Genomic DNA, 24,103 nt, shown 5'->3' with positions numbered 1-24,103 from the left:
GGAAAACAATACCAAAACAAGACTTAAATTGAAAAATATCCTTATCCATGTTTGCAGATTGTAACACAATAACACTGCTTCGGGTAAAAGGAGATTGCAAGCATGTTTAAGAGACAAATCAAGCAGTTTGTAGACGTTTTGAAATAAATGTAAAATTTTATCAACAATATACTGCACGTCTGCATATTAACACTTACATACAGGAGTGGAAAGAGAAACACTTAATCATAAACTTTGTCAGAAATGTTTATCAAAGTCAACAGTGAAGCATTACTACTGACTTCATAAGTCTGTAGTTTCTTATATGTCATTAATTGACCAAATCAATGACCCATTACTATGTAATGATATGCTGGTGTGGGTCATATAGTCTTATTGTGTATTATTTTTGCCATGCCTTTCTTGACTTTTACCATCCAAAAGTACTGTACCTGTTTTTGATTGAGATTTGTTTAATGCATCAGAAATGGTCGTGAAACTTCTGCTTAGTTTTGACTTACAGTAGTGTCACCGAAAATAAAAAAGGCCTCAGCAAATTGTTTCGATGGATAGATAGATAGATAGATGAACAAATGAAACAATTTAGAACAATTGAAACAATTTCTTGAATAGAAATAACATGACAAAATAGATTACAAGAGATAACTCTGTCATAAGTTATCTTACGCAGAAGTAACTAGTCCCTCTCTAACTCGGTTTGAAATACTTTAACAGATTGTTTGCCCGACTACCTCTCCCTGCAGCTTTTCTGTCTTTGGTCGTCAAGATTCTTCCTGGTTTTTTGGATGAGGGCGTCTTCAGCACCGGCTGCTTTTGCTTCCATTCAGACATCAACTCCCTCTGAACATCCGGCGGAAGCTCTGAAAACACCTTAGGGTCCACATTTCCTGGAAAATCGTAGTCAGAAGACCTGGCAAATGACATTCTTCCTTCTTCCATGACGTCCTCTCTTGTGCCCACAGGCCTCTGGTGATTCACGGTGGTCGGCCTGTCAGATGGACCTAATTTGTTCAAAGCCTCTTTTATGTCTTTTTGCGAGTCATTAAATGACTTCTGTGTTATGCCGGGGGGAATCAACGAGTGCTGATGAACTCACTGAAGTACCTGGGGGATAGTTTGTGTAGGCAGGGGTTAAAAGCTCCTTCTGGATTTCCTCAGGGAGAAGCCTGAACACTTCGGGGTCAAAATTTGGGGGCAATTGATTGGTAACTGGGACATTTGTTTCTTCATGGTGTGACATCGCTGTGCTGCAGGATACTCTTCGAGTGTCTTCTACAGCAACAACAGGGCTCTGTTTTCCTTTAAACCCGTGTAATGCTGCCTCAGAGCTACGAGGCCTTTTAGTGGTTACTGTCTTTTTTGAGGTATGTTGAATAATCACGCTGTGTGTGCTAGCCGGATGATCCAAGCAGTGACTATCCCCGTTCTGAAAGGAGGAATCCTATTGGAGAATTAAAGAAGAGTAGCTGAATTATTTGACACACTATTTCTGAGAAGAGGAAATCTTGTAAACATCATGTACCAGCACAGTAGGGTTAAAGTTAATTGTAAGAATTTTTCAAACACATAAATGCACTTTATTACCTGCATTCCGTCTAAATGAATGTGTGTTGGAAACCATTAAGGAGGCCCCACAATTGTACATCACAGGGAAGGAAGGAAGGAAGAAATCCCAAATTCAATGCTTTCTAAAAAAGGTTTTAAGTCCTACAGATACCCTAAGGTAAATTATCTTAACTACAAAATAAGAATCAGAATCCCTTTATTCGTCCCACAGAGGGGGCTCCAGCAGCAACAGAGCCAAAGACAGCTTTACAAAGGAAAATATGAAGACAAAACAGCAAAAAAAGTATGTTAAATAAAGTAAATATAAGGAAATTACTTAGTGGTGAGTAGGAGCTGCTGTAACAGGCTGCCACTCCGTGCCGCACCGGATGTGAATGAGGTAATACAGGATTATTCACTGTGTTACCTGGCTTTGTGATGAGCAGATTGGTGTTTTGCTGGGCGAGGTGCTGTGTGTGAAGAAAGATGTTATCGAGCCCTTTCCGCTGACGGCAGCTCCCTGCAGGTTACTGAAGCAAACGTTAAGGAGGGTGAGGTGGAAGGGGGCGCTGCTGTCCACCATCTTGTGGAACAGCTTCATGGCCAGCGGGAGCAGCAGGTCCACAGCATCTTCACTGCCGTCTACAGAAACGTTACAGAGAAAAGGCTTTAGGGGCAGCCTTAGACAGTAGGACAAGGAGATGGCAGGCAGAGATTTAGAAGTTCCAAGCTTCTGTTGAGATTTTTGAAATTTGTCTGCATATATCACTAAAATAACAGAAGTGTTTTGTGGTTTTACAAGTATAATTTAAGGTGCTGTTACCAGGCTGCTAAACTACCCCTTAAATATAGGAATGTGTGTCTCTCTTGTGTGCATCAAGAGGGAGAGCAGTGTTTTGACAGCAGTTAAAATCTTGATCAAATATTGATTTAGAATGTCAATGTTTCAAGGTTTCAAGGTTTCAAGGTTTTATTTGTCATATGCACAGCATATACAACGTATATGTTGGCAATGAAAATCTTATGTCCCATGCTCCTCCAACAACTCAACATACATGGTGCCGAGGAGCTCGAGACACGGCAGCCATCCTCGGCGCCATCTTGCTCAATTATGAATGAGACTTTAAACTATTCAGCACAGCCATACTGCTTTATACACTTTCACGTATTTTTAAAGCGAGTGGAGGCCCTAATAAAGTCTCTAGAATGTGCCATCCTGAGCTCTTGCAGCACAGAGTACTTCATGGAGCTGGAGCTCACCGGAGGTGATCTTCTGTCCAATGTGGTTTGGGATAGGAGACTGCCGACTCTCCCGGTTGAACCACTTGTTAGTCGCAGAGTATTTACGGATGGTCAGCCTGAAGGTTTGAGGCTGCCTGCCATCGTTGTGCATCCTAGTTTTGAAACCGATGATAAAAGTTTAGATTCAGTGGCCTTGAGCAAATAGTAAAACATTTTTTTTAAAAAGGACAGTATTTCACCTCTCCACCAGATTGCTCAGGAGCTCTTGAGTCTTTTCCAAAACTTCTTTAGTTGATGACATTTTCTTGAAAGAGTCTTCATCACTAAGAGACTGAAACAAGAAGAGGATACCCTTTAAGTGAAACCAAGGTGAAATATATATACATTATATTTTTCGCCTACCTGAGGGGCCCCAGTAGGGGTGACAGTTGACTCATCTAACCCTAGGGCCAGATTCTTTAAGCGCTGAGCGCTGGGAGCTCCAAACTCTCTCGCCAAATCATTCAATGGGAAGAGCTGAAGGTGTTTCACGCTCACCAATCCCAGGGCTTGAAGTCTCTTAGTAGTTTGATGACCCACCCCTAAACAGAAAGTATAGTTTTAGTCCAAATGCTACCTATAAAAATCCTTAAAAATGTATTCATTCATCATGCTTCATCTTGGGCATTTTAGAAATGTAATCTTAAACATTAGTATCTCCAACTGTAAAAAGTAATATATTGTACATTCTACTAAATGATCCACAAGAATTTCAAAAATCTAGGGCTTGTTAAATAACAGTATTTGATTTTACATATTACTTATGTTTTTTTGTCTATTAAATTATATTCACTATATGGAATATATAGTATCTCACAAAAGTGAGTAAAACCTTCATATTTTTGTAAATATTTCATTATATCTTTTCATGTGACAACACTGAAGATATGACACTTTGATACAATGTAAAGTAGTCAGTGTACAGCTTGTATAACAGTCATTCAATTTGGTGTGCCCTCAAAATAACTCAACACACAGCCATTAATGTCTAAACCGCTGGCAACAAAAGTGAGTACACCCTTAAGCGAAAATGGCCAAATTGTGCCCAATTAGCCACTATTTTCCTCCTCGGTGTCATGTGACTCATTAGTGTTACAAGGTCTCAGGTGTGAATGGGGAGCAGGTTTGTTAAATGTGGTGTTATTGTTCTCACAATGGTCACCTGAAGTTCAACATGGCATCTCATGGCAAAGAACTCTCTGAAGATCTGAAAAAAAGAATTGCTGCTCTACATAAAGTTGGCCTAGGCTATAAGAAGATTGCCAACACCCTGAAACTGAGCTGCAGCACGGTGGCCAAGACCATACAGCGGTTTAACAGGACAGTTCCACTCAGAACAGGCGTCGCCATGGTCGACCAAAGAAGTTGAGTGCACGTGCTCAGCGTCATATCCAGAGGTTGTCTCTTGAAAATAGAGGTATGACTGTTGCCAGCATTGCTGCAGAGGTTAAAGGGGTGGGAGGTCAGTCTGTCAGTGCTCAGACCATACGCCGCACACTGTATCAAATTGGTCTGTTGGCTGTCGTCCCAGAAAGAAGCCTCTTCTAAAGATGATGCACAAGAAAGCCCGCAAACAGTTTGCTGAAGACAAGCAGACTAAGGACATGGATTATTGGAACCATGTCCTGTGGTCTGATGAGACCAAGATAAACTTATTTGGTTCAGATGATGTCAAGCTTGTGTGGTGGCGACCAGGTGACGAGTACAAAGACAAGTGTCTCTTGCCTACAGTCAAGCATGGTGGTGGGAGTGTCATGGTTTGGGGCTGCATGAGTGCTGCCGGCTGTGGGGAGCTACAGTTCATTGAGGGAACCATGAATGTCAACATGTACTGTGACATACTGAAGCAGAGCTTGATCCCCTCCCTTCGGAAGCTGAGACGCAGGGCAGTATTCCAACATGATAACGACCCCAAACACACCTCCAAGATGACCACTGCCTTGCTAAAGAAACTGAGGGTAAAGGTGATGGAGTGGCCAACCCTGTCTCCAGACCTAAACCCTATTGAGCATCTGTGGGGCATCCTCAAACTGAAGGTGGAGGAGCGAAAGGTCTCTAACATCCACCAGCTCCGTGATGTCGTCATGGAGGAGTGGAAGAGGATTCCAGTGGCAACCTGTGAAGCTCTAGTGAACTCTATGCCCAAGAGAGTTAAGGCAGTTCTGGAAAAGAATGGTGGCTACACAAAATGTTGACACTTTGGGCACAATCTGGAGCATTTTCACTTCGGGGTGTACTCACTTTTGTTGCCAGCGGTTTAGACATTAATGGCTGTGTGTTGAGTTATTTTGAGGGCTCAGCAAATTTACACTGTTATACAAGCTGTACACTGACTACTCTACATTGTATCAAAGTGTCATATCTTCAGTGTTGTCCGATCAAAAGATATAATAAAATATTTACAAAACTGTGAGGAGTGTACTCACTTTTGTGAGATACTGTATGAATTACTTTTATTATTGTATTGTTTTTTGTTCTATAAGTATATTCCTTTGTGTTGTTTTTTTATGCATTTTCTTTTTTTGTGTAATTTACTTGATGTCAGTGAAAATGAGGGTTGCCACTTAATAATATCTTAAGTGTATATAAAGGTTGAATCTAGACATTTTGATAAGTTATTCATTTGCAGTTACACTTAAACGGAAAGAGTGTACCTGGTACTTTACGGAGACTGCTCAGGGAGCCCATAATGTCATCAATGTTCTCTGGCAGCAGGGTGGTCTGCTGATTCGGTTTGAAGGTGCCACACACCAGCTTGGCAAGTAGTTTGTTCGTGGCAATGCCAGCGCAGCCAGTGAGTCCCAGTTTGCTTTGGATGGCTTCCCTAATCTCTGCTGCAATGTGTGAACCTAAAGCCAACCTTGGGTGATCCTGGGCTTCAACGTCTGCACCTGGGCAGGAAAGGATAAACAGAATTATATATGTTGGTGTAAAACCTACAATGTATTCAAGAGAACCCAAAAGTTTCATGAGGTGAAGAAACTGAAAGTGCAATGCAAATATTTTAGAGTATTTGTTGGCTTGTTTCACTACTAATTTCCTGGTTTCAAAGAGCCAGATGTATAAGATGTAACGAGGAGGAAAATGTTGGGTCAAAACTGGACTTGCAATTCTTTGAGTAAGCACAGAGTGTTGTATTTGTTAGCTAAATACAACACATTTTGAAAAACCTTTTGAACAACACAGTTACACAGTAGAGAAACAAAAGTGACTTACTGGTATGGTTGTAGACATGTCCTTTAAATGAAAGGTTGTTAGACTCTGGTGTCTCTGTAAGCCTTCTTTCTACCATCTTCGTAATGTCCACAAAGTTTTCATCAAATCCAAGCCTCTCTACCAGTGGACAGTAGGACACGAGCAGCTCTACATGAAGACAGGAAAAAAAACAAGGTAAATATGAATAGACAACAAAAATTATGTGAGATAAAATAGCATATAAAAATCATCAGAGAATAGAGTGACCATGTGTGTGTCCATTTGAACCAGAAAAGCATATTTCTGACTCTTTAATTGTGAGAAATTACCACCAATCACGTTTTAATCTCACTCAACTGTTATTTTATATCACTTAACAGCCAAAGACCCACATGAGAAATGAATATGGGGATGAGATTTATTGGCAACATCTGCTTTGTAAGTGTGTTCTGTGTTGGATTTGACTCCAAACACTAAACACAGTATTTATATTACAGCTTTATTTGGGGGAAATCTTGCCTACCTGTCAGTTTATAGGACATTTCTCTGTAGTGTGTCAGGTCTTCTCCTTTAACCAACACCAGCTGAGGACATTTCTCCTTTGCGTCAATCACAGACATCAGCTTGGTGACGCCCTGATCTCTTGCTACATAGTTACAGGTGACAATGATGTATTTCTGCTGAATACCTGATAATTTAAGAGACGTTATTAAAGCACAATGCAAGAGTGTATTCTTCCACCACAAATGATCTTTTGAATTAAAACTGTTTACCTAAAGGGACCTCTCTCAGTGCAGGGTTTCTGATCATTTCCACCTGAGCATAGAAGCAGTCCAGGTCAAAATGCAAAATGACTCTGTGTGCAGGCGTTGGTCCTGATGTCCTATTGAGACTTTGACCTGAAACAAGACAATATCCATACAAAATTCACAATCCAACACACAACGATAGGTGTTAGACAGAGGTGTTTTCTTGTATGCATGTTAAAAAGCCAAATGAAAGCGGAAATAAACTGCAGTTAGCCAGTCTTCTCACTTTACCAGAAGCAGCAGCTGGGATGAGTGGGACTGAATCCACGAAACTGTATTTCCACTCGGTGTCATCCTCTTCCTTTTCATCCTCGCTGTTAGCCATCTCATTAACTCAAATTGTGTGCGTTTTGTGGATTAAATACGTGGTTTGCGTCAGGGAAAGTGCACTGAAACAGTGAAAATATTTTTTCGTTGTTGGTTCCAAGATCAGTTTTTTTCAGTAGCGCCATTGGCGGATTTACGGCGAAACAAGGAACTACAACCCAGCTCCACACCATAACGCAAATGGCTTGAAATGTAATATGTATTATATTTAATCGGATATTGAACTAGTTGTACTCATAGGTGTAGACGCTTTGGCACTTTTTATTCGGAAACAAATGTAAACTTGCATTTCGCCCAAGTGGCCATACACAAACGCTGATGTTTAATTATTTAAGATAACATAAGAAAAGATAAGTCAATGCTTCATTCATTCCAAGAAAATGATTGTGCTGGAGTTACAAAAGATTCAGTACAATTAATATAATAAAAAGAATAGCAACAGGAATAATAATACAAATGTAACCTAACAGTGCAGTAAGAAGAGCACGTGTGACCCTGTATGAGGATTATACAATACAGCCGGTACCATAGGCTAAAATATGTTTTTAATTTTACTCCACAAAAGTATACATCAGGGAAAGAACACAATTTATTTCGTATCTGGAAATATTTATTTTAGGCGATTTTCGCGGCCTGACCGGAGCATATAAAGGAGACTGGTGTCAATCAGCTTCTATCAGAAGGAGCTGCACCTGTTGACGGTTCGTTAGTCACAAACGGTTTGTTTGGTATCGAGAAGTGTTTGTATCGCTGATGTTTTCCTCGTCTGGTCTTTTTGCTGATATAAACTGTCCATTCTCAAAACGTGGGCTTTGTGGGCGACCTTACTGTTTGTACAAACATGCCAAGGAACTGCAGGGTATGTTTGGTGCATCCGAAAAATCATCGACAGTTGACTTTGCAGGTCAGTGGTTTAAGCTAATGATATCCTAGCAACATGTGCAGGTGTGCGTTCGCTATTTGTCTTTGCCTGTTGCGTTTTTGTACCATTGCAAAGGCATTAAACTGTAAAGTGGGTTAAACATGTGCTTTGAACGGTTCACTAGTAACTTTTAAAGATGACGCAACTTAATTTTGTAACCTAAGATAAGGGTTAGAAATCTACATGAACACTTTAAGAGCAGTGGCCACTGTAAGAAATGTTCTTTTATTCGAAGTCCATGAGTCGGACTTTTGAAGTTCTCACCTACGTTATTCTATTACGCAATCCTTCTGAGGCTTATCAGTTATTAAACACACATTAGTACTATTGCAGCATCAATGAGTGAGAGTTAGAGGCGGTGTGTTTAGTATGCTACTGGAATTGGACAAATATGGTCCGTCCAGAAACAGTGAATTATCTTTTAATGTTCCGTTTCAATATATTGATTATTTCTTACACCACTCTTGTTCCCTGTATTTTTATTTGTACATTTGATCAATTTTCACACTTATGTTTAACTCTGAAAGAGCTTTGTTTAACCCTGTATTATGTACCAACATACCAATAATGCTAATAATTTTTCCTTTTGTACAGGAGTGCAAAATAGCTATGCAGTGAATGATGAGACCAAAGATGACTGCCTCCAAGAGCTGGAGAGGATTAACAAGGAGATTGAAACTGTAAGGCATGAGGTAGCTCAGGAGCAAAAGCGACTGTCACGCTACCAGACCGTACAGGTAGACGGCATAAACACTGCAACTGCTTTCTCTGTTTCCACATCTGAGACTGCAGGTAAACTTAAAGGCAAAGGAACCGGTGGGCTATCTTCATACACAACCTTTAGAAAAACGTACTCCCGAGAAAGGAAATACGTAGTTGACAATTCAAAACCAAGGACTGATTTGGAGTATGACCCTCTGTCCAACTTTTCTGCTGGCGTAGGTTCCTACAGCTCAGCTGCTAAAGAGCAAAAAGTGAAAAATGGACAAGGTTTGAAAAGGGCACGAAAGGCTGTTCCTTGTGACAATAAGAAACCAGTTGTATGTCAGCCTGACCAATTCTTCTCGCCATCACCAGAGCCACTTGATGACTCCAATGAAGACAGCCTCCTAATTATCGACATTCCTCCCTCTCCTGACAACAAAATAGTGAGAGCGCAGAAATCCGGTGATTCTGTTGCTGGCAAATACATCAAGGAAGAAATAGATAAATTGGGAGTTGAAAAAACACACATTTTACTTAATTCTGAGGCATACAAAGTTACATCTCAACCTGCATCAAAGATAAAAGGAGATAAACTTTCTATTAACTGCGTAGCTGGAAAAACTCAAAGTCTTATTAATCTTTATGAGAACGAACAATGTGAAAATATACCAGTTGATGCGAGTGCAGTTGAGTCAACTGGCTTTTCAGAAGACCGCTTTCAGGCTGCAGAAGAAGTAGTTGAGAAAATTACTGAACCTTCAAATCCTTCCAATTTAGACCAGCAAGTTAACTGGAACAATCTGGTTTTTGAAAAGGAAGAAAAGACATTTCAGGTTGAATTTCTTCAGTGTGATCGGCAAAATTGTGCTGAGCAAATGAATCCTCTGCAGGCGCATCATTTTCCACCAAAGAATTCACTGTTTAATCTCGCTTCAGATGCTAATTCAGACTCACCATGTAGGAAAAAACCCAATCAAGCTGCTGAACCTGAAAACTTCCTTGAGTCAGCTTCAGACAGTGGCTACGCTCAAGCTTGGCATGAGTCATCAGCATCAAGTATGACTAATGGCGCTGAATCGGCATCCCCATCCACTGAACAGCTTTTGGTGAAAGAAGCGACTGGGAGTGTTGTATACATTAGCTCTGATGACGATGAACTCAACTACTCGGCTATAGAGCTGTCAGACAGTGACCCAATGGAGGAATGCTACAGGATCTTCATGGAGGCCAACGAGGATAAGGAAGATGAGGAGCAGCCAGACGTATCTGTATGTATGCTGTGGTCACTCCAGATCCAAGATAATGAAATGTCTCTCCCAGAATAAAAATCTTTTCCATCACCCTATCATTTTTAGATTGGAGCTATGGATGAAGAGAAGAACAAGTTAGATGTCAAACAACAAGCATTGCCAGGGAAGAAGAGGGTGGCTCATGAAGTCAAACATATAGAGGTACTCTCATGCCATGGCTGATGTTTGTGGAGGCACTCCTGAACTGGAGGAGGAATAAATAAATTGACAAAAGCTAAAAAGATGAACTCAAACAAAATAGTATAAAATTCTGCAAAAATGTTATTATATTTAAAATGCATAATTTTTCTTGTAGGCTAATTTCCATCTTTAACAAGTATGCTGGAAATTATCATTTTTTTCAATACGAAAACCAGGATAACATAAATTCCCTATTACTGATTAAAACATTTTTTATCGGATCTCTCCGTACATGTACAAAATGAAAATATTTTAGACTGGCCATTACCCCTTTTCACATAACAAATGTATATGTTTAGCATAATTCCTTTATCAAATTTTTTTTTTTTACCTGCTTTGTTCAGCAGCCACCGAGTAAGAGCAGACCTCAACACCAGGTGCTGGTTCCCTTGCTTGGGCCTGTGGTGTCAGGGTTTGCCTCCCAGTCCTCCATCACCTCTGAGGTCCAGCAGGTCCAGCAGAGAGCCTCGATGCTGACAGCTTCAGTTAAAGGTGTTCAGCATCTGGTTCACCCCAACTCTCAGAGGAGGCCAGAGACCCAGAGTGCACCTTTGTCTTCAACTCAAACAACTGGATACATGCAGCCCGCTCCTGTGCAAAATAGTAAGTATCCATCAGCTGTGGAGGATGAGATTGGTTAAAAAAAATTTTGCTGTTGAAAGATTACCATTTAATTGTCAACATCAGATGGTTTCTTTATAAAAAGTTACATTCAGACTAGAGAATTGGTTCCACCTACTGCTTATCTTTATGATGCAATTCCTAATGATCACATATGTTAGTGGAGGAAAACAAGCATTCATTCACATTTGTGTTTACTGCTTTCCTGAAATTGGATTTAAATGTGTGACAGAATTGGATGAAAACCTTGCATCTTGAGTCCTGCTATTTCACTACTGTATGGAAATCAAGCAGTATTTCATGTCTGGTTTTTTTTTTTGCAAAATCTTGAGGAAAATTGTTATCCTGTTGTGTGTTTGAGCAGCTTTGCCCAGTGCATAACATCTCAATTTTGTTTTTTTTTATCTTATTCCACAGCTTACATGAACTACATATCTTTGGGAACTGCTGTGATTGGAGTGGGCAACAACTTGCATTTGATCCTCCCAGAAGGCACCTTTCCTCTGCCTGTCACTTCTAGTTCCGGCCAAGTTACTTCAGTGCTAACCCCAATCAGTCAGGTGCCTACAAGCACTGTCGCTGTGAGACAAATGTACCCTCTACCTGTAGTTACCCCCATGCAAAGATACCGCACAACAGCACCTGTGCTCATCCCTGCACCGGCACGTAAACCCTCACTGACATCTGCCTTTGCAGCAGCACATTCAAGTCCAACTACTTCCACTACGGCTCAAACTGCTGTCAATGCTGGCCTTAAGGTGATCTATGCAAAGCAGATTTGTTGGGTCTGAACTGAAGACTTGAACTACACTTGTAGTGTCAGTTGTCCATGTTTAATCTTTTAAATTTACTATAATGAATTTATCCTTTTTAGCTGGTGCCTACTAAACGTAAGATGAAGCAACAGTGCGAGACTGTCAAAGTTCCCCATGACACCCGACAACGTTATGTCAACTTGTTTACAGAGGAGTTCCTCAAGACAACAGCCAATGTTAACGATGCCTTTGAAAAGGTGAGCTTACACCACTATAGTTCAAATTCACTGAAACAGTTTAGATTTTAATTTGTATCCCTTTTGTGTGTTATAGGCACTTGCTGAAGAGAAGGCTGTTTATAATCGCAGTATGAACAAACTCAAATATATGAGTGTTGCTGTAAATGCACTGAAGAAGCTCAAGAACCAAGTTGCCGTTGCTGATAAAGGTGAGCATTTTAAGGAACCCATTCATAACCGTGACACCGTCATAAAATGGGAGAAATTTTATTTTTCTCGCTATATTTAATCAAATGTTTTCTGGTCCAGATGAAAATGAAGTCAACAGCCAAAAATCCAAAGGCAACATTCCCCTTAATCTGAAGTTTAAAGGACATGGTAAGAATATTTTTGTTATTTAAATGCATTTGTTATTTATAACATATTTCAACAGGTTCTCAGTGAATTTATTTTTCATGCAGATGATACAGCATTGTATGAGAGCTTGAAGGAATATATTTTGACTGAGGAAAAGCTGGTTGAGAGGAACTTTCCTTTCCAGCACCCAGAGAAACCTGGCTGTGCTGTTCTTTTTGCTGACAACAAGAAAGGCCACGCGGACTGTAAGTGAAATCGTTATACACCCTCAAAGTGCAATTGATGCTATTCTCATACTGTATCACTAGAGGGCACACAACACCTCTGCGGTATATGCAATGGTGGTTTATTATCAATGTACCCTTTACTCTGCTGATGTGCTTTTTCGGTTTTGTTTGTTAAAGCCCTCAAGAGGATCTGCTGCCGATGTGGCGCTACTTACTCTGTGAGCCAAACGGGCAAGCACATTCGTAAGGAGGAATGCAACTACCACTATGGGAAAGGAGTTACAAAGAAGGGTGAGTTTACTTTAGTTTTATTCTCTGGAAAACATCTCAAATGTTTACTGTGCAGCTAACACCAACAGATTATTGTACATGCTTTGATTTCACTAGTGCCAGGTGGAGTTGAGACCCGCTACAGCTGTTGTGAAGGAGTCATGGGAGCCCCTGGATGTCAGGTGTTTAAGGTAAGAAAACCTGGATTGAGAAATTATTCTATACATTGAATCCCCTTAAAACATCCCCAAATGAATTAGCAGGTAAATGTCTCAAATGTTTTATTTTGTCTCCACCAGCTGCATGTCCATGACTTTATCAGCTTGGATGGGTTTGTGTCGACCGTCCCAAGACATCCCTCAGATGCGAGCTGTCATAGGGTCTACTCCTTGGATTGTGAAATGGTAATCCGCTTTAAAAAAAATCTTCCCTTGATTACCAAACACATTTGTGCATGTTTAATGATAGCGATATGTCCAGAGAAATTCTTACACAAAATGTTAATTAACATGTTTGAATGTATAGCTGGCGTTGCAAAACAATTGTTGTGTACATTTTTCTCCTCAGTGTTATACCATTCATGGCCTGGAGCTGTCCAGAGTGACTGTGGTCAACTGTAATCTGCAAGTCGTCTATGATACCTTCGTCAAACCTGATTATGAAGTCATTGATTATAACACCAGGTAATGTTAATAGATACTTTGCTTTGTTTTCTTCCCTTTTTCTATAGGCTCAAACGCATTCTGTACAGCCAATTTAAAATCTGAAACTGTTTTGGTTCTTAAATGAGCAAATATAGATGTAAGCAGTTAAAGCAAATTGTCTTGCCAATACCATAGAGGCTGGACATTATCATTACCATTTCTAAAATGATTTAATGTCCAATTTTCAGTGCAACTGTATTGTGTTTATATTTAATTGGCACCCTCTATCAGACGCCTGTGTGACACTTGTACTTGTAAAGGTTTTCAGGCATCAGTGACGAAGATCTTAAAGGAAACCTCACCTCCCTCAGAGAGGTGCAGGAGACCTTATTGAGCTTCATCAGCGCAGACACCATTCTTATTGGACACGGCCTGGAAACAGACCTCTATGCCCTGAAGGTGACTTCTATAAGCTTTGTTCGGCGCTATTGGTCTTCTTTTGCGTCAAATCTTCCACAACAGGTCATATGTGTAATACTGACTAACCAGTGGAGTCCATGATTTTTAAAATGAAGCTGAAACCAAGCAAAGTCAGTCATATTCATTAAGACCGCATGCTAAACTCCAAGCAATTTCCCTTCAAAGAGCCCTTTTTTAATGTCACGTCATAGTATCCCTGTGCTTAATTCATGCTTTGATATATTCATTACATTTCACTACCATGCCACATTTTCAAAACCTGCTTTTCAAATGCCAAGAGTGCATTTTTAATGGCGAATTAGTTTGGATTATTGATAACCAGAATTTATAGGGTGTTTTTATGTAATTACCTTGGGAGGAAATTCAAACTCTGAATATACTATGGTACATGTTAAGGGAAAGTTTAATCATCATGTCTGACACAACTGCACCAGACAAACCAGAGGATGTGTTGGAACAGGTTTATACTGTATATTAAATAACTTGTACTGTAGTTAACATTCAACATTATGTTACTCTTTGGTCAAAGTTCTGAAAGTCTGTTAATTTTTCATCAGGTATACTGTTTTTTTGTTGTTTTTTTTAAAAACTATTATATAACAGGTTTGACTTTGAATCACCCTCAGTAGATCAAAGAGGCTAGACCCAGTAATAAAAGCCTCAGATATTTTCCTTTTTGCTGTAGTTGCTCCATGGGATGGTGGTAGACACATCAGTGGTCTTCCCACATCGCCTGGGCCCCCCTCACAAGCTGACCCTCAACAAACTCACTGCTGATTACCTCAGGAGAATCATCCAAGAGAGTGGTGGGTCATCATGGATAACCACAGCCTGCACACAAATCGCTGTTTTAATATGTATAAAGTAATATATGCTACCCAGGACATAAGTACAAGATATAAAATAATATAAATAAAGATCAGCAAATTATGAAGTGAATAGAACATTTGAATGTAAATACTATAAAAATGGGTGTAATAGCTAATACATGTTTTTGATAATATGTATGTTTATTAAAATACACTGTGTTCATGTTTCTCCCAGTTTGTGGCCATGACACCGCAGACGATGCTGCTGCCTGCATGGAGCTTATGTTATGGAGGGTCAAAGAAGATGGAAAATTTAAAAAATGATGGCAATAAACCTGGATAATCACCACACTTTTCATACATGTATAAAACACTTGCTGTCATGCAAGTATATGTCACATCTATTGTGTTCTAAAAACATTGGAGGGCTGTTTTTTTGTTTGTTTACATCACTTGATTTATATTGTTTACAGTATTTCCTGTATGTTACATTTTGATTTGCAGCCCATATATACGTATTTGTTGAAACCTGTAGGGTGGGGTGTCATCAGTATTTTCCAAGTAAAGGCACATAATGAAATCAGTTTGTGTGTTATTTCATTTTAACAAGCTCACACCAGCCAATGGGCATTCACCATTTAATGTCTAATTAGCCTCAGGTGTGGTTATGCAAATAAGAGCACACCTGTCTGCAATTAAAGTAATTATTAATGATATATATAATGAAGTACATGGTATTTGTCTACATGAAGTCTAAGATTGTTTTTTTTTTTTACAGACTATGCTGACTTGAATTTGGTGAAATAGCTCAACACATGACACAGGAGTGTCATTACAACACTGAAAACTGATTTACATTTTTTTTTTTTACCTATTCAGTGTATTGCTTTCCTTTTTGATGTGTTAATTACTCTTCTTAACCCAGAAATACATCCTTGGTGGAACATGACAGTATACAAGTGAACTCATGTTTATGCCATGAGTCAGTTTTAAAAATTGTTTTACCAGCTACATTTCAATTCAATCATTTACTCAGCCTTCCTCTTTGTCTTTCCCTTTCTCTCACAGCACCTCCGGATGCAGAAATTGCACGTCTTGACGAAGAGAATTATGAGGAACAGAGCAGTGGTGAAGAGGAAGGCCACAACATCCAGGCTGTGATACTGGTACCAGGTGTGCTCATGAGCCTGGACCCTCAGGTGCGCCGCTCCTTTGTTTCTTATACTGAACTCGATCCAGAACACAGCCTCATCCCGAGGACTCATTGGTTTGTCATGGAAGATGCTGGACAGCCTCATGGCATTCTCCTTGTACCTGTGAGTGTTGACATAAAGGGGTGAAATGTCATTTTTAATTTATATGGCACACCAAGTATAAGGATAAAAGGAAAAATATATTTTTGTTTTAATTATTTTAAGTCAGGAGTCTCTGAATTGCACTTAGTCTGGGCGCTCCCTTGGTACCATTATCCCCTGAAAGACCGTAACTGTTAAGGCCTAACAGGAACTATTGCTTACACTGCTCCCATGGTCAAAGGGACACAGACACCTATCCATCAGGGATAATAGGCCAACTATTTGGGGGGGGGGGGGGGCATTACAATAGCTCTAATAATGCACTGAAATTGACCACCTGCAGATAAGAAAAGTAACTTACGATTTGTCCTTGATGACAGTATTGACTGCATCTCTAAGCTCCTCAGTCTTCATGAAGTTCAAGTCTGCGATTATGGCAGCTCCTTTAGCTTTCATATGGACCATGTTGTCTGGCTGGTCAGCGAACTGCGGGAGGCCCACCATGGGAACACCGTGGTAGATGGCTTCATAAATCCCATTTGTGCCACCATTGGTGATGAAAGCTCTGGTGTTGGCACCCAGAGTTTCTGTTTTTTCTCCACTGTATCTCCACAGCACATAAAAACCATAGTGAAATCACTTCAACCCAGTGCTAATTTAATGTCCTAATATATGGCATATTAGTCCATCTGATAATGTATACTAAATGTATAGTGTGTATAGTCAAGAGAGAGACACTTAAGTTAACTAACCTGGAAAAGCAATTGTTGATAATTGCACAATTATATTGTTGCCTTTATTAAATTAAGCAGTACACATTTATTGACATAGATGCAATTTACATTGTAGGAATTGATATGAGACTGACACTGACTGTCCCTGTAAATGTTTTCCTTGTCATGCATACATCCCCATATTCAGCACATTACAAGATGTCAACCTTTGCATTTTATTTTGATAGAATCATCTCCTGATAATGCGGTTTCCAATAGCCACTTAAAATGTTTTGTTGGAGGTAAGGATCAGTTAAAAACGAGAATCCCAATTTTTACAATATAAATTGTCACGATAACATTGTGCTTAAGGGACATTTAAGTCCGATGTAGTACGGTAGAGATTGTCCCCTGACCTTTAGAGGGATCTGAGCAAGAGCTGAAGTGACCATGTCTCCCTTCTCTGTAGTAATGTTCTTGATGAAGGATCCCAAGGTGAAGACCACAATGCCAGCATCTCCAGAGCTCTGCACAAACTCTTCCATATCCTGCTAAAAGAGAAACATCATCTTTATGCAAACCTTCCAGCTGCTTCTTTGCTTCTTCTTCATGAGGATTTCTGATTTCAGCACACCGTCCAAAAACTTCAAAGAATATTGCAGGTCGACCCTCATCATATCCATGTATTTGATGTAAAGCTGAACATAGCTCAAATGGTCCATTTCATACATTGAGAAGCGAAGATATTCTTCAAAAAACTCTTCAATAGCCTCCAATGAGACAGAGACGTTAAAGGGTTCATAGCCAAAGTGAGAAGGTTCACTAAAGTTCATGAACATGGACGTGCTCGGCACCAGAACCTTCACCTGGTGTCCCCTGTCGACCAACATCTCGAGCACAGGCTTCATGTTAATCCAGTGGCTGCCTTCAGTGTACCACACCAAAATGTTACCTCCATGTCACAGAAAGTAGCAGCAGGATACAAACGGAGAGACGCTGCTCCGGCTTCATGGTGCCTGTTTGTCAAGACGCTGTTGTCTGATCCTTTTTAAACTTGCTCCAAGAAAAACAATCATTAGCAGATCAAAGCTAAACTCTGGCTATATTTTTTTGCTGCTTGGCACAATAAATAACAGATCTATGGAAATTAATTTGTTAGAGGGAAAAGGTGGTGGTGGTAAAGTTAAACGAGTAATAAAATACAGCTTTGGAAAGAATTAAGAGACCACTTCCTGTTATTAACATTGTAATCTTTACATGTATGGCAACCATTCAAGTGTCTGTTGAATTCCATCACAGATAAATGTTGTCAGTAGTTTATAGAATAATACAGATGATAATAATTTTACTCAAACACATACCTATATGTAGTAAAACCAGAAAAACTGATAATCCTGCAGTGGTCTCTTAATTTCTTTCAGAGCTGTATCAAATAAGTTTCTATTTTGTACCAGAAATCCACAAACTTGTAATTAAAACAGACTTCAGGTGCCCAGATTTAGTTAGCTGCATGTTCTCATCTCTCCACAGCTAACAGACTAATAAAGCCTGTTGTGCTGTTCTTTTTACAGAAAAAAAGTAAGGAAAGTATAACATCATACTTTCTGAAAATATTATTATTTCTTGGTCTGTTATCTTACCACTGGAGAGCACACTCAATCTAAAGTGTATTTGGAATGAGGATTTTGTTACTCAGCACATTTTGCTCTTTTTGTAATCAAATAATATAGACGGAAATGCTACCCAGGACTAAGTACAAGATCTTCACATTATCTAATTAGAAAATATTGATGCTATTTCAATGTTTATCGATACATGGCACATTTCACTTGTGCTGTGAGACCTTTATTCTTTTTGTTGGTTAAGGCCCTCAGTAAGATGTGGCTCTACCAAACCAGAGCTTTAGAAACCAGTCACGCCTGACATCAGTGTTTCCACTAGAACCTTGACTCCTTTAAAACTGTTTGCTCCATCTTCAGGTCAAGGATTGAGAACTTTTAAAGAACATAATGAGGACCAAATAAACATGTCTTTAATAGAATATATTTCTTTAGAAGTGTTAGACAATTAGGTATACACATTTACACCCCATCATTAAGAGATTGTAGAAAATAGTTTTATGAAACTCTTTTTTACTTTTCAGAATGTGGATCAACAAGTTTTTGCTTATCCCGACTGATGATCGAGCAACACCTGTATTAACCCACTTCAGCAAAGCACCTGTACATTTTAAGATTACAATACTGTACTTATATATTTAATCTGCTGCATTGAGCCCATTCAATTTGCTACCACTGATCCTCCTATAAAAATTGCTATGGCCTGGATAAATATTTTATGGTTGTTATTTATAGTGGGCACATCGGGCCGTCCCACTCAGTGTTGAGACCTTTGTGGGACATTTCAAGGACTTGGGGCCCTAAGCAGCCGCCTATTTCCGCTTTAACCTCTAGCACCACGCTGACCAGAATATTTTTAAATAAAACATAAATGACATGGTTTTAATGAATACAGTGTAACTTTGGTTTATTTACACAAAGAACTTCAATACCAGATAGTCTTGTGGATTTTGTTACAAAATAACTGTATACAGCCACTAAACAACAAGGTGTTTTTTTTCATCCATCTGTTGTTTACCAGCAACATTTCAATTCAATAATTTACTCAGCCTTCCTCTTTGTCTTTCCCTTTCTGCCACAGCACCTCCGGAGGCAGAAACTGCACGTCTTGATGAAGAGGAGTATGAGGAACAACACCATGGTGAGGAGAAAGGCCACGACATCCAGGCTGTGATACTGGTACCAGGTGAGCTCATGGGCTTGAACCCTCAGGTGCTCCGCTCCTTTGTTTCTCATGGTGAACTCGATCCAGAACACAGCTTCATCCCGAGGACTCAATGGTTTGTCGTGAAGGATACTGGACAGCCTCATGGCATTCTCCTTGTACCTGTGAGTGTTGACATAAAGGGGTGAAATGTAATTCTTAATTTCTATGGCACACAAAGTACAAGGATGAAAAATTATTTTAGTTTTGTGCATTTTATGTCCGTAATCTCTGAACAGCTCTCAGTCTGGCCGCTCCTTTGGTACCATTATCCCCTGAAAGACCCTAACAGGAACTATTGCTTACACTGCTTCCTAGTCGCAGGGACACAGAAATCCGTCCACCGGGTTAAGAGGCCAATTCTTTAGGGGGTGGGGGCATTTTAATAACTCTAGTAATTCCCTGAAATTGACCACCTGCAGATAAGAAAAGTAACTTACGATTTGTCATTGATGACAGTATTGACTGCATCTCTAAGTTCCTCAGTCTTCATGAAGTTCAAGTCTGCGATAATGGCAGCTCCTTTAGCTTTCATATGGACCATGTTGTCTGGCTGGTCAGCGAACTGCGGGAGGCCCACCATGGGAACACCGTGGTAGATGGCTTCATAAATCCCATTTGTGCCACCATGGGTGATGAAAGCTCTGGTCTTGGAGTGACCTGATAGGGTACCACATAATCATGAGACAGCATTTACTTCTTCAGACAAGAATTGGTGTTAATGCACTTCTATGAATGTCAAACTTATGGGGGCACTAAAGAAAAGTCAGAAGGATGACAAAAATAATAAGAATAATCTGTGAAATCCCTGTCAAACTAAATGACGAAAAAACAACACAATTTGGCAAATAGCCTGTTCTATTTGAAAAGGAAAAGTCATATGGATTACTGATTACAAAGACTTTTATAAAAGTTGTACTTACCCAGCAGGTCATTCTGAGGGATCCAGTTGTATATTCTGGTGTTGGCACCCAGAGTTTCTGGTTTTTCTCCACTGTATCTCCACAGCACCTAAAAACCATAGTGAAATCACTTCAACCCAGTGCTAATTTAATGTCCTTATATATGGCATATTAGTCCATCTGATAATGTATACTTAGACAATAGCTTTTTCATATATATCCTGTATAAAGATATACTTTTATGAATTCCAACCTCAGTAGTATTTTATTTGGAATATAGTTAATCCTTTATTATTACCTTTAAGATACTCTTTCCAATCTGATTTTGTACAACCATTTACTTTCTAAAATATCTCAAAATATAGTGCCCTGGTTATTTTCATTATATTTTATTTGACATGTGTTGAAATCCTGTATTTGTAGAGTTTTGATGCAGATTAGTACAGTGTGTCTGTTCAAGAGAAAGAGAGAGACACACTTAGATTACTAACCTGGAAAACAAATTGTTGATAATTGCATGAATATAATGTTGCCTTTATTAAGTTAAGCAGTACTAATTTATTGAAGAAAATGCTGCAAACTCTGTCACAGTAATGACAGATTAACATTTAAAGTGTAGGAATTGATATACGACTAACACTGACTGTCCCTGTAAGAATACTTTTCCATTTTATTTTTATAGAATCATCACCTATTAATGCAGTTATCAATAACCTTAACATTTTTTGTTGGAGTTAAGGACAAAATATATAATTCACCAAATGTATTGTTGGAAAATAAAGAAACTTAGAAACTTCTTGGAGCGTACAAAAATGTTAAGAGTGTATTTTGTTGTAACAACAGTTCAACATTGTGCTTAAGGGCCTTTGAAGTTAGTTTGCACAAAGAGATTTTCCCCTGACCTTTTGAGGGATCTGAGCAAGAGCTGAGGCGACCATGTCTCCCTTCTCTGTAGTAATGTTCTTGATGAAGGATCCCAAAGTGAAGACCACAATGCCAGCATCTCCAGAGCTCTGCACAAACTCTTCCATATCCTGCAAAAAGAGAAACATCATCGTTATGCAAACCTTCCAGCTGCTTCTTTTCTCAGGTCAATTATCTTAATTGTTTAAGTCAGGAGTACTGTGGAAGTGTATTGAAATATGTGTATGCCTGTAATATAGGAGATAGCCCTACCTCTGGTAAAGGCTTAGCTGGTCTGCAGTGGATTCCACCAACAAATTTGAAGTTAGGTAGGAAAGGACGAGGGAAATCAAAATCCCAGTAGGTTCGCATCAACCAGATATCTGCTCTACCCATCGTGTCACAGGCACTGGTGGGTGTTCCTGTCACAATGAAAAAACTTATGGATACAACTGCATGATGAAAAGTATCCCCAAGAAATAAGATGCAAAAGCTCAACATAACATTTTAGACCCAAGGATTAGATAGTAAAGCAATGCAATAAATCCAGTGAACTCAATGTGGTGCCAGAGCCTATGAGTTTTCTTTGCTCAGAGGGGAATTTTGTTTCTTTATAAAGTAAAGTGTACAGAAACAGACCTGTCAAGTCTTAAATTCTGTAAAGATTTGGTGATATATAAAGAAAATTGACTTGACTTTAAAATGTGGTTTTACACAGAGGTTTTTGGTTCTGAGTTCTCACCTTTGACTTCAGAGTAGTATTTATCAAGTTCTTTCCAAAAAACGTTACTCATCACAACATCTTGCAAAGCGTAGAACAGGAAGTTCCACACTCTCTCCGAGAAGTCCATCTTGTCCGTCAGTTTGCTCATAGCTCCAGGGACAAAGGAGGGAGGAGCAGGGAGCTGACCACAATATCTCTCCCAGTTGTGGGCTAGGGAAAAGCGCAAAGAGAAGACCAGGGGGATGCCCAAAATCTCTGCTAATAAGTCACTACCGGGGTAAATGGGGTCAGCCAGAAGAAGGTCATATTTTCCCTCCTTTAACTTCTTCATGAGGATTTCTGATTTCAGCACACCGTCCAAAAACTTCAAAGAATATTGCAGGTCGACCCTCATCATATCCATGTATTTGATGTAAAGCTGAACATAGCTCAAATGGTCCATTTCATACATTGAGAAGCGAAGATATTCTTCAAAAAACTCTTCAATAGCCTCCAATGAGACAGAGACGTTAAAGGGTTCATAGCCAAAGCGAGAAGGTTCACTAGAGTTCATGAACATGGACGTGCTTGGGACCAGCACCTTCACCTGGTGTCCCCTGTCGACCAACATCTCGAGCACAGGCTTCATGTTAATCCAGTGGCTGCCTTCAGTGTACCACACCAAAATGTTACCTCCGTTTGCGCTCCATGTCACAGAAAGTAGCAGCAGGAGACCAACGGAGCCACGCTGCTCCGGCTTCATGGTGCCTGTTTGTCAAGACGCTGCTCCTAGAAAAACAATCATTAACCCATCAAAGCTGAACTTTGGCTCTATTTTTTAGATAACAGACCCATGCCAAGAAAGTTGTTAGTCAAAGTCAACTTTATTATCAATATCTGTGATTGTGTGTTACAAACAGGGAGGTTTAAGTTCTGTTTCACACTGTCCCAAAGATTAAACATACAGTGGAGGAATTAAGTATTTGATCCCTGCCAATTTAGTTAGTTTACCCACTTACAAAGTAATGAACAGTCTGTCATTTTTATGGAAGGTTTATTTTAACAGTGAGAGACAGAATATAAAAAAAATCCAGAAATGTAGATTAAAAAAATGATATAAATTGATTTGCGTTTAATTAGGGGAAATAAGTATTTCATCCCCTTGCAACCAACAAGGATTCTGGCTCCCATGGAGCGGTTAAATAAGTCCTCTTGCTTTAAGAAAGTACTGCTGATGTCAACTCGTTACCTGGGTAAAAGACACCTGTCCACAGTCAATAAATCAGATTACAACCTCTCCACCGAGGGCAAGACCAAAGACAGGTCTTGTGGTCATGGTGGAACTAATTTCTAAGGACATCAGGGATAAGATTGTAGACCAGCACAAGGCTGGAATAGAAGACAAGACCACCAACAAGCATCTTGGTGAGAAAGAGACAACTGGTTTGATTATTAGAAAATGGAAGAAGCACAAAATGACCATCAATCGTCCTCGGTCTGGGGCGCCACGATCAATGATCATGAGAGAGGTGAGGGGTCAGCCAATAACTACACTGGAGGGACATGTTAATAATCTGAAGGCAGCTGGGACCACAGTCACCAAGAAAACTATTGGTAACACACTGCGCCGTAATGGATTAAAATCCTGCAGCTCCCGGAAGGGTCCCCTGCTCAAGAAGGCACATGTACAGGCTGTCTGAAGTCTGCCAGTGATCCTCTGAAGGATTCAGAGAAGGCTTATGAGAAGGTGATGTGGTCAGATGAGACCAAAATCAAGATCTCAGGCATCAACTCGACATGTCGTGTTTGGAGGAAGAGAAATGCTGACTATTACCCCAAGGCCACCATTCCCAGAGTCAAGCATGGAGGTGGAAACATTATGCTTCCCTCAGCCAGGACACTGAAAATGGGACATGGGTCTTCCAGCATGTCAATGACCCAAAACATACGGCCAAGGCAACTAAGGAGTGGCAACAGAAGAAGCCTATGAAGGTGATGGAGGGCCTAGCCAGTCTCCGGACCTCCATCGAATAGAAAATCTGTGGAGGGAGCTGAAGCTTCCAGTTGCCAAAGCATCAGCCTCCAAAC

At 39.8% G+C, this 24,103-nt stretch overlaps 4 protein-coding genes across 5 annotated transcripts; 1 reads left to right on the top strand and 3 right to left on the bottom strand.

Annotated features, from left to right (window-relative positions):
• Positions 1–84: 84 nt before the first annotated feature.
• On the bottom strand, positions 85–7,282 carry poli (polymerase (DNA directed) iota). Its single transcript, XM_063898300.1, is given in 11 exon segments — positions 85–1,071; positions 1,073–1,441; positions 1,973–2,187; positions 2,806–2,939; positions 3,027–3,118; positions 3,190–3,368; positions 5,481–5,717; positions 6,043–6,189; positions 6,545–6,709; positions 6,795–6,920; positions 7,062–7,282. Coding segments are annotated over 11 exon segments (2,142 nt in total). The 5' UTR covers positions 7,156–7,282; the 3' UTR covers positions 85–687.
• A 544-nt stretch (positions 7,283–7,826) lies between these two features.
• zgc:152968 (uncharacterized protein LOC564848 homolog) lies at positions 7,827–15,259 on the top strand. Of its 2 annotated transcripts, none has more exons than XM_063898299.1 (16): positions 7,827–8,061; positions 8,674–10,052; positions 10,140–10,235; positions 10,622–10,877; positions 11,313–11,653; positions 11,770–11,907; positions 11,984–12,098; positions 12,199–12,267; positions 12,351–12,491; positions 12,651–12,764; positions 12,861–12,934; positions 13,043–13,147; positions 13,311–13,426; positions 13,708–13,846; positions 14,553–14,673; positions 14,912–15,259. In XM_063898299.1, the coding sequence occupies exons 1-16, from the start codon at positions 7,911–7,913 to the stop codon at positions 14,998–15,000; spliced, it is 3,444 nt and encodes a 1,147-aa protein (XP_063754369.1). In that variant the 5' UTR covers positions 7,827–7,910; the 3' UTR covers positions 15,001–15,259. The 2 variants fall into 2 exon arrangements, with proteins under 2 accessions (XP_063754369.1, XP_063754368.1); XM_063898298.1 differs by having other exon boundaries at positions 10,619–10,877.
• Positions 15,260–15,483: 224 nt separating this feature from the next.
• On the bottom strand, positions 15,484–17,695 carry LOC134873306 (UDP-glucuronosyltransferase 2A2-like). The gene is made up of 5 exons (XM_063896800.1): positions 17,680–17,695; positions 17,263–17,636; positions 17,039–17,232; positions 16,333–16,593; positions 15,484–15,990 (listed from the first exon to the last, which is right to left on the bottom strand). The coding sequence occupies exons 1-5, from the start codon at positions 17,693–17,695 to the stop codon at positions 15,705–15,707; spliced, it is 1,131 nt and encodes a 376-aa protein (XP_063752870.1). The 3' UTR covers positions 15,484–15,704.
• Positions 17,696–19,193: 1,498 nt separating this feature from the next.
• Positions 19,194–22,807, bottom strand: LOC134874237 (UDP-glucuronosyltransferase 2A2-like). Its single transcript, XM_063898301.1, has 6 exons — positions 22,055–22,807; positions 21,586–21,734; positions 21,312–21,443; positions 20,431–20,518; positions 19,948–20,167; positions 19,194–19,630 (listed from the first exon to the last, which is right to left on the bottom strand). Exons 1-6 carry the CDS (start codon positions 22,776–22,778, stop codon positions 19,345–19,347), a joined length of 1,599 nt encoding a protein of 532 aa, XP_063754371.1. The 5' UTR covers positions 22,779–22,807; the 3' UTR covers positions 19,194–19,344.
• Positions 22,808–24,103: the final 1,296 nt, after the last annotated feature.

The sequence above is a fragment of the Eleginops maclovinus genome, chromosome 12 (genome assembly GCF_036324505.1).
Source record: "Eleginops maclovinus isolate JMC-PN-2008 ecotype Puerto Natales chromosome 12, JC_Emac_rtc_rv5, whole genome shotgun sequence".
In the NCBI taxonomy this organism is placed as follows: Eukaryota; Metazoa; Chordata; class Actinopteri; order Perciformes; family Eleginopidae; genus Eleginops; species Eleginops maclovinus.
This window is presented reverse-complemented; position numbering and strand designations above follow the sequence as displayed.

Bases quoted from the DNA above. Each gene is read 5' to 3' on its own strand.
- zgc:152968 (XM_063898298.1), top strand. From the start codon at position 7,911: ATGTTTTCCTCGTCTGGTCTTTTTGCTGATATAAACTGTCCATTCTCA. The intron at 12,268-12,350 runs GTAAGAATATTT...TTTTTCATGCAG, and splicing joins TCTGAAGTTTAAAGGACATG to ATGATACAGCATTGTATGAG. The intron at 12,492-12,650 runs GTAAGTGAAATC...TGTTTGTTAAAG, and splicing joins CAAGAAAGGCCACGCGGACT to CCCTCAAGAGGATCTGCTGC.
- LOC134873306 (XM_063896800.1), bottom strand. The intron at 17,233-17,262 runs TGCATAAAGATG...CTCTTTTAGCAG, and splicing joins AAAGAAGCAGCTGGAAGGTT to GATATGGAAGAGTTTGTGCA. The intron at 16,594-17,038 runs GTGACAATTTAT...TCACTATGGTTT, and splicing joins CCCTTAAGCACAATGTTATC to TTATGTGCTGTGGAGATACA.
- LOC134874237 (XM_063898301.1), bottom strand. From the start codon at position 22,778: ATGAAGCCGGAGCAGCGTGGCTCCGTTGGTCTCCTGCTGCTACTTTCT. The intron at 20,168-20,430 runs GTAAGTACAACT...GTACCCTATCAG, and splicing joins CCCTCAGAATGACCTGCTGG to GTCACTCCAAGACCAGAGCT. The intron at 19,631-19,947 runs GTAAGTTACTTT...CAACACTCACAG, and splicing joins ACTGTCATCAATGACAAATC to GTACAAGGAGAATGCCATGA.